This window comes from Plasmopara halstedii (assembly GCF_900000015.1).
Source record: "Plasmopara halstedii genome assembly, contig: Scaffold_671, whole genome shotgun sequence".
Taxonomy (NCBI): Eukaryota; Oomycota; class Peronosporomycetes; order Peronosporales; family Peronosporaceae; genus Plasmopara; species Plasmopara halstedii.
The window spans coordinates 251,402-260,803 of NW_020187588.1; the positions used below are offsets into that span (position 1 = coordinate 251,402).

Sequence of the window (9,402 nt, forward strand, 5' to 3'; positions counted from 1 at the left end):
TTTTGCTCCTGAGCAGCGATCCAATTATATGCAGCTTGGGTCGCCCTGATTATCGGGATTTACGGAGAGAGTTGACGTCCGTCGCCTAATCAAGTTTGTAGGGTCTTGTATTTAGAATTGCGATAATTTCATCGGAACATTTGAACAATCAATTAGAAATCGAAATATTGCCAAACTCCTAAACAATTTTTCTGGAAGAATTAGATAAGAATGTTTTGAAAATGTTGATGGACATTTTAAGAACGAAAATAGACTAAGCTCGCCAGTCAATGAACGTCGTGCAGAGGTGCATCAGCTGGTTTGATCGGTACGACTCCACAAAGCTCGTCTCACGCCCGATAACGAGATGCGAAAGGCCATTGAGAAATTCAGGCTCCAGCTCCAGCGGCGTCACCGATGAGACATCAGTCGTCGACTCGCGCTCCTGCGCATAAGACAAAAGCGACCGCAATTGAACTGCATGAGTAGCCAAAGAGACAACCATCGATGACACGCATGTCTGCGCCAGAACATTTTTCTTGCCAGTATTTGTGGCCGAAGCATTCTGTGCGCTAGAAAGCTGCTGCGAGAGCAGGAGCACACGCTGTAGAAATTGATCTTCGTGGCCAGCTTTAAGTCCCTTTTGCAGTTCAAGACGAAGATACTCTAGCAGTAGACCACCTCCAATCGTATCCACTGTTTCACAACTTTTCCACTGAGAGATGTATACAGCCATAGGTTCAAGCTCTTCAAGCAACTGGAGCAGTACGTCCTTTTCGTTTGTAAAAAGACAGTGCATTGCGACGTGACCAATCAAACACGCGTGAGCTTCTTCGTATCGATTGGCTGCAATCCAATGGGCAATTTCCTCATGTCGCTCCTGCTTTGCAGCTGCTCGTACCGCCAAAGCTTCACTGATCCACTCTGTTGGAAGGCTTAAGCGCTCACAAAGCTGCTTTCGTTTCGATACGTCCAAATCTAACACATCTGCATTGCGAAATAGCAGCTCACGGCAGGTACTTTCACGCTCGAGAACATCTGAAATGTTGAGAGCGACGTAGACTGCGTCCTCCCATAAGCCAACGCCCTCTAATTGCCGAATAAAGTTCTGGTGAATATGCGATTCCCACTCACGATCCAGTTTGTAGCCGATTGCACGCAAAACGCTGTGCAGATGCCACGTCAGCTCATAGTCCAGGTAGCCATTCTTCTGACTTGTAAAGCCACTCGGTGACAACACTGTGCGAAGTGATGCAGCATCTTCGATATAAAGCTTCAAAAGTTCCATCAGAATGTCATCCTTGTCTGTACCAGCAACAGCAAACTGAGAACGAGAGCTTGAAGCTTGTTGCTTTTGGACTGCGTTCTTGTAAAGTGTCATGGCAGACTTCAAAGACGTTGCCGGTCCACTCTTATACCACAAAAATAGTGCAAGGCACATTATCCAGGATAAGCTCGCACCTTTATGTGTCGTTAGTACCTCAACACTACCTGCCATGACACTGTAGATCAGAACCAAAGTTTTGTCCATAAACTCAAGCGAGCCGTTTTCGGTCCATTGGGCCATTTGTGTTTCCATTAAACGACGAAAAACATCGCCTTCGTAAGAGGCAGTCTGAGCAATTAGCGTTGCCAAGCGAATGTTACCACAATCTACAGCCATCTCGGATGCTTCCAATATGCGGTGCTGGCACAGAAGATTCAAAACGCCTTCTAGACTTGCAGTAGAGTTGTTCGTCGCACCGGTTTCGGTAACAAGCAGAGCAGACTCGAACCACTGCGAAATGGCCTCTCGACGAATTTCAATACTTTGCGAGGACTTCATCGTCTCTAATTCATTAGGGCAATCCTGTGACGCGAGAGGACAGAGTGCAGAATCATGTCGGTCATCCATCTGAGCGCCGTATTCTTGACCCCATAAAGCCTGAACTAATTTCCAAAGTAGCAGAGTGTGCTTTTCGCTTGGTATTTTTTGAGCTCGCGATTCGTAATGGGCGACATATTTGTGCAAACAACTCATCAGCGGGCCCTGAGCTTGAATTGCATACTGAGCAGGAACTTCGTATCCATCTCGTTCAATATATATGTCGGGGTCCCGTCCCTGCGAAGTGAATTCATAGTGCAGTCGAAGTCCATCTTGAAGATCCGACCTACGCGTTTCGGAAAAACGAAGGGGAAATTCGATGCAAACGCGTTGTCCCTGGTTTGATAGACTCAAACAATTCTCAGCGTGTGTAGTAAGTTTTCCCAGGTTTACCAGCTCGCCATTCGGTCCCCATGAACAACGAAACGATCGAGCCATTAACATACCACCGTCGATATGATTTCGCACAACATCATTTTGTTCCCGCTTCAGCGCATGCACCATCATCTGGTACGTTGGTGATTTGTCCTCTGCTTTCTGAGTGCTGTTTACGTCGAGCGGCTTTAGTCTGTACGGGACCACAGGAAATACCTCACAGGTATGATACTGATCTTCCTTCGTCGTTGACACCTCCTCAAAATTACATTCGAAGTGAGATTCGGTATTTTCTAAGGCAGTAGACCTTATAACCAGCTTGTTGTTATCGGTAAAAGAATTCTGGCTGTCCGCAAACGATGCGACAACACTATTGCTGTTGATGTGATTAGTAAAGATGCCAGACTGACGACAAAGCTTACTACGTTCGGCCGTAGAGGTCTTGTTAAGTCGAATTTCCACAGGTCTACGAGTCATCTCAGGCTTTTGTGGCGCATTGGAAATGTGCTGAAGCTTTGCATCATGACCACTCATATCGACGTCGTCATCAGCGTCATCGTCTTGAAGACCATACCGACTAAAGTGCTCGACACGAAACCGCCAAATACCATTTTCTACCGAGTAGTCGAGAAATGTCGCTCCGATATCGTGAGTTCGTTGCTTCACACGCTCTTTATAATTTTCGGGAGAAGTAGATTTACGCGGCGGAAAGATACCCAAAAGTTCAACAATAGCAGGCTTGTTAAGACCCTTCCCTAGAGCGTGTTTCTTGTCTTCGTCTTTGTAAACAATAACCTCTTTTCTCTCGAAACAAATTAATTCATCAAGGTCGAGATCACGTACGTCAGTCTTGCCAATCCATTCAACAGCTCCTAACCCCCGACAACCTATAGTAAATTGCTCTACTTCAGATAGCTCGTCGTCTGTCATAGCTTGAAGTCGTTCGTATGATGGTTTGGTATAATAGTCCTTATTTTTTAAAGTTGGGCACGATGGTGATAAAGGTGAAGCGCCATTCGATTCGATTTCCTTAAAGACATCGGCTTCATCACGACTGGCAGCGGCCAAATACTCGTCATACGTCATAAAGCGTTTTGCTGGAGCAACTTCTTCACTAGAGGAGATATCAGCCGTTTTATCGAGAGAGGAAAGCAAACTATGTTGGTCTTTAGATATGTCATCTTTCACGACCCGATCTTCTATCACAATAACGTCAATTGTATCCCCCTCCTTCAGCTGAAGCTCTTCTAAGACGCTCCTATCGTGCAAAACTTTTCCCTTCAGTACTAGTTCGATATCGACAATCGAGGGCACTGCAGATCCACAGCTCTCACGTAACAATTGCTTCACTTCTGTTCTGGCTTGCTTTACCGTTTGATTTGGATACAACCTTAGCGAAAAAAGGTTTTTGTTAATCTGGTTGCAAAAGCTGATACCATACTTGCCGTCATCACCAGGCTTCATTCTTTGAGAGTGACTGCTTCTGATTTCGCGAATGTCGACACGATCGCCATCTGATATTGGCACAATGGATACACGAGTGGTTGGTTCGCAGTCTCGCTTTGAAGACAGCTCACCTTTATCAATCACAAGCTTCTTCGTCATCGGATTGCGGAACAAAGATGACGTAAACTTAAAGTCATTATACTTTGTACTGCTATCACCATTTGAATCTGTTTCGGGTCGAAGAGCGCTGAAAGAAGTCGAAGTTAATGCCGGAAATGTAAACGTCGGTGACCGGCTTTTAGACCCTTTAAATGATCCTCGAATGAATGACACCGGAATGGCATGGCGGTTATGGAGAGTTCGGCGTCGCGTTGTCAAAGGTGGATCCAATGGACCCCTTGGAAGACCAACATCATCCGCAAAAGAGGTTAGACGAGAGGCATTGGAGCCTAATTTCAGCGATTGAAGATCCAGCGCAGCCTTCACATTCTGCTCGACGAGTCCAGCTCCGAAAGAGCCAGCGCCATAAGGATTAATATCAGGAGCTGCTACCAAGTTCTGTGGAGGCGCAGAAATTGGTTGAGCTGGCTGTTGCGACTGTCCAAACAAACTACTCGTCGTTCCAAAACCTCCTCCTTGAGTAGCAGGAGTCGCAGTAGTACCAAAACCACCAAAACTCCCAGTGCCTGTGCTTCCAAAACTACTACCAGTGCCAAAACCGAACCCAGTAGCTCCAGTGTTTGAAGTGTTCGCTCCTCCAAACAGAGAAGAACCTCCTGTACCGGAAGTGTTTCCAAAAAATCCCCCAGTGGGAGCCGTTGTCGATCCGAAAATGCCGGTTGAGGCAGGCTTATTCGTTCCAAATAAGCTTGTTGTTCCTCCAGTTGCGGCAGATGGCGTATTGCCGAAATTAAAGCCGCTAGTTGACCCATTTGCTCCAGTGGTAGATCCAAAGAGAGACGATGTACCTGTTGTCGGTTGTGCAGGTGTGATCCCGAAAGCACTTGGTGCCGCAGAAGCTCCGAAAGCACTTCCTGTGTTTCCGCCAGTAAAGCCAAAACCAAAACCTCCGGTAGCTGCTGGCTTCGACGCGTTAGCACCAAACGAAAATCCTGAACTCGCGGGTGCCGCGTTGCTAGCTCCACTAAAAAATGACGAATTTACTCCTGCTTGGGGTTGCGTAGCTCCAAATCCGAATCCTCCCGGAGCTGGAGTGGCAGCAGCGGTTGCGGTCGATCCAAAGCTTCCAAACCCAGATGACACTGCCGGTTTTCCAAATGCAGAGTTACCAAAGCCAGACGAAGCCGCTGGCGTGTTACCGAACCCTCCAAATCCACCTGTCTGCGCCGGTGCTGCCGCACCAAAACTGCTACCGAAGCCACCGCTAGAAGCCGGCGCTCCAAAGGCCGAGGTAGAGCCCGGCGCAGAACCGAATGCACTGCTTGTAGTTGGAGCTCCAAATGCACTGTTTGTTGCTGGAGCACCAAATGCACTTGTTGCAGGCTGAGCTGTAGCTCCAAAAAAACCACCGCTTGTTGCGGGTGCTGCTGGTTGCGATCCAAATCCACCAAATCCACCAGTCGGTGCTGAAGTTACTGTAGAATTGAAAGCAGAAGTGTTAAAGCCTCCAGACGAGCCAGTGGACGGTGCACCAAATGCTGATGACTGAGTGCCAAAACTTGGAGTGGAGCCAAAGGCCGAGGTAGTAGATGGCTGCGCACCGAATCCACTAAATGCTCCTGTACCAGCTGTGATCATACCAGGTGTTGGAGCGTTCTGTGTTGCTGCTGCCTGGGCTGCGGCAGGATTCGTACGCTTCAAATAGTCTTCATACCGTAACTCCTCAGTTGACTTGTGCGAGTAAGCTGGCATGCGAGAGATTGATATATAATTAGCGGTACCACCTGTTCCAGACGGATCCATCTCTCGCGTAGGCTGATAAGGCGGCTGACCTGTACCAACCTGTACCTGTCCGCTTACCGAGCCAGGTACTGACTGCGATCCAAAACCTCCAAAAGCTGAAGTAGTCGTTGCCCGAGCACCAAATCCTCCAGGTGTGGTTACCGATGGCCCTCCAAATGGACTTTTTGCCGCAGAAGCCCCAAATCCACCCGTCGTACTACCAAACATGCCACTACTTGCTGATGAAGGAGTCCCGAATCCTCCCGTCGTGGCACCTCCACCAAAAGCACTGGTGGTACCTGCAGTACCACCAAATGCGCTAGTGGCTCCAAATGGACTGGAGCTTGCAACTGGTTTAGCGCCGAATGGAGTGCTAGCTCCAAAAGCTGATGTACCTGTGGATCCAAATCCACCAGAGTTTACACCTCCCCCAAACGCCGAAGAGGCTGGAAAGCCTGACGTCGTCGTAGGATTTGCCCCAGTTCCAAAGCCCGTAGAAGGTGTCGTAGCAGCTCCAAATCCACCAAAACCGGTCGTGTTCGTCTGCTGCGCACCAAAAGCGCCACCAGTGGATGGTGCTGCCGTTCCAAAGCCTCCAAAGGCTGGTTTAGCTGCGCCAGCGCCAAATGTTGACGCGCCAGCCCCAAATCCGCCGGTCGTAGCACCTCCACCAAAAGGAGAAGCAGCTGCTGAGTTACCAAATCCACCACTAGTTCCGCTAGATCCAAAGCCTCCAAAGCCACCGCTTGGGGCGGCGTTTGAGTTGCCAAATCCGCCGAAGGACATGGAGACTTCTTCCTTCTATTTCCCGCTCAAGTTGTGTGGTTTGGTAAAATCAAATATACATATATTCATGTGGTACACATCGTACTCAAATTTGCTAACTAATAATAATTTCCTACCGATAATCAAGAAGAATAAGGTGCATCTTTTTCAGATCGCGTCGAATCACAACCTTGCCGGGTACGCGCTGCGAGAACTTGATATCATCAAAGTTATTTGGCACTTTTAGAATAATACACTTGGTGTGATCTTGTAGTCGTATGCAAATCTCATGAAGGGGTAAGCCTCCTAGAAAGAGATCCACTTTTTCAAGATCCTTGTATTCAGGTCCTCCCCAAGGTGGATCCAGAAAAATCACATCTTGTTCAAGTTGCATCATCACATCCAAGTAATTGGCGTGAATACACTTTACGTTTGTCTTTTGAAGGACCTGAAGATTATGTTGCAGCATTTGCACGCGGGTCGCATCATTTTCAATAGCATTTACTCGTGTGAAATAGTCACAAAAAGATAACACATTTCCTCCCACACATGCCGTGCCGTCCGTTACGGTGAGTGGGTATTTTTTGCGCTCTTCAATTGTCAGCTTGATATCGTCATGATCTTCAAAGTTGCTCGTGGACACAGTGTCTTCTTTAGAAGATGCAAATAGTTCTAAGACAAACTGAGAAATCTTGGTGGCCATCTCGTAGTCTGTCACGCTAAATGCAGCGACCTCATCTACTTGCAACTGGCTCCGAAGTCCATAGTTTAAGTTACGAAAAAAAAAGTCTCGTTTATCACCACACTTACGTGTTCGAGGTGATCCACGAGTGTCCGAACCAGACCGTGGTGATTGAGGTGACTCTTGTCTTGAAATTGAGCGCTTTGTCGTATCACTGCCATTTTCTGTGTGTCTACGTGGACTAGAATCTGCGCTTGCGTTGTTAGAATGCATTTTAGCACGGTTATGGTTGACAATCATGGATGAAGAGCTCTTCGTTTTTCTTATGCTGCGGTCAGGTAAAGACCTGGCTTCCATAAAGTTATGGTAGCCACATGCTTTTCGTCCTTTATGTGTTGCGATTGTGGTTTCGTGTAGTCTATCAGCCAGCTTCTGCAAGCTACTGCGTCGTGTAAACATAACTTCTCCTAGCAATGTCGGGTGTGGAACACCTTCCATTATATCTTTCTGTTTTTCATCCCGTCGTGACAAACTATTCTGTCGCCTCTTCATTTGATATCTTTTCTTTCTTCTCACTCTTTCGGTAGTTTTCATCTCGTCTTGACTTAAAGTGCACTCGGTGTTGACCGTACCAAAGACCGATAAATTGTCGAGATGGTCGATATCATAAGAGGATGAACATAAGGGCTGCGAAAGAGAAGTGTCAATGGCTGCTCGAGTCTGCTGGTAGTCGCGGGGTCCTTGAGAAACTACTGTTTTCCAAACACCCTCTTCCACAATTACGTGATCGTTAGGCCTGGGTCCTCTGGCTAGCTCAATCTCACGTCTCACTTTCTCCTCTTGCATCTGCTGCATTTGTCGAACGCGCTGCATTTGTCGCTCCCTATGCATCCTCTTAGCCTCCATCTCTGCCATGTGCTTGGATGCAAAACCACTCGCCGGTCGCCACAAGCGCACGTTGTCGAGGCTGCTACTACGCTGACGTAGTCCATGATATCCTACTTGTACCCCATGCGTCACAACTATTTGAGCTTCCATTGACATCGGTTGAGACGTGCACGTCGAAAAGTGGTCAGCGTCTTGCATTGAAACCCACAAACTGAAATGCACATAGTTTGACCCTTTGCAAAGTCTGGACTGTGCGAAATTTATTCATGATTTCGGGCACGAAAAAAGGACCCAATATTAAAAATTCGAGACATAGGTAGACGCATACTTTGAGGTGACACTCAGAAGCAAGAGTATGCTAAGTAGCATAGTGGACACAAACGAATTTATGCTCAGATCACAGACCATCGTCATACTGAGATGCATCACTTTTAGGCTACTCGAACTAGTTCAATGGCGTTAATATATGGTAGTGTTGCTGCATTGTTGAGGCGAGAACGAATCGTACTATAAGTGGAGATCAGGATGCTCAAACAATCGGTAAGTATCGTTAAATTCTCATCTAAAGGCAGCTTCCTACTCGTTCCTGTCAAGATTGTCGACGTAATTTACAACATCATATGGAAGATCACACAAACGTAACACTTAAGACGAGTTCGAAATTAGTGATACCCTATTTTGAGAGAGAGTATTACTAGCGTTTTATGAATTAGCGAATATGAGTTGTGAGCCTTAAATTTTATAAATACGTTCTAATCCCAGAATTTTCAAGTTTCTGTCTGCAACTTGCTGCGTAGACCAAACGTAGCATCAATAGTCTCTTCCAAGTCTTTTTCCAAACTATTGGTAATGTGAGATGTACTATATTGCTGAAAAATGACTTGTGGTAGCTAGCGCGCCTCAGAACGCATGTTGACAGACAGATGACTTCAAAGAAGTAGGAACATGGTGACGGTCGGGTGGACAGTCATCACAGTTGTCCCGACGAAATTACACAAAACGTACACGGTAATCTAACTTGACTGTACAAAGACCTAACATTCGAATAAATGACCGAAATATAAATACGCATGATTGCACCCCCTCCGCTGCACCGCAGCCCCAAATTGCCACCTTTGAACCACATTTTAGCATCGCCGTCGTCCTCAAAATGAGGTTTTCGCGCACCATGCACAGAAGAGACTTTGACTGATGGAGTCTTTGCAACGAGATTATCGTGCAATTTACACAGAAAGCTCTGACTATCGGAGTCTGCGTTGACAAGCACACAAAGGTCGAATTCATGCGCTCGTACCAGGAGTAGAGCTTCTACCAAAACAAGTATCCAGTTAGCTCTGCTGATTTCTAAGGATATATTTAATGGGATCATTACTATTAACCTAAGCTCAACCTGCGGCGGAGCTACCGAAGCTCTTTGCTTAGAGGAAGCTAAGCTAAGGTCACCAACCTTACGTTCTTTCCAAGAACCAGTACTAGTGTAGCGGATCGCAATCCGCTACTT

At 46.9% G+C, this 9,402-nt stretch overlaps 2 protein-coding genes across 2 annotated transcripts; both read right to left on the reverse strand.

Annotated features, from left to right (window-relative positions):
- Positions 1-253: 253 nt before the first annotated feature.
- PHALS_13618 (nucleoporin 98) lies at positions 254-6,352 on the reverse strand (the record flags this gene model as incomplete). The annotated part of the gene is made up of 1 exon (XM_024729410.1): positions 254-6,352. One exon carries the CDS (start codon positions 6,350-6,352, stop codon positions 254-256), a length of 6,099 nt encoding a protein of 2,032 aa, XP_024579790.1.
- A 112-nt stretch (positions 6,353-6,464) lies between these two features.
- PHALS_13619 (rna methylase) lies at positions 6,465-8,099 on the reverse strand (the record flags this gene model as incomplete). Its single annotated transcript, XM_024729411.1, has 1 exon — positions 6,465-8,099. The coding sequence occupies one exon, from the start codon at positions 8,097-8,099 to the stop codon at positions 6,465-6,467; it is 1,635 nt and encodes a 544-aa protein (XP_024579791.1).
- Between the last annotated feature and the right edge of the window lie 1,303 nt (positions 8,100-9,402).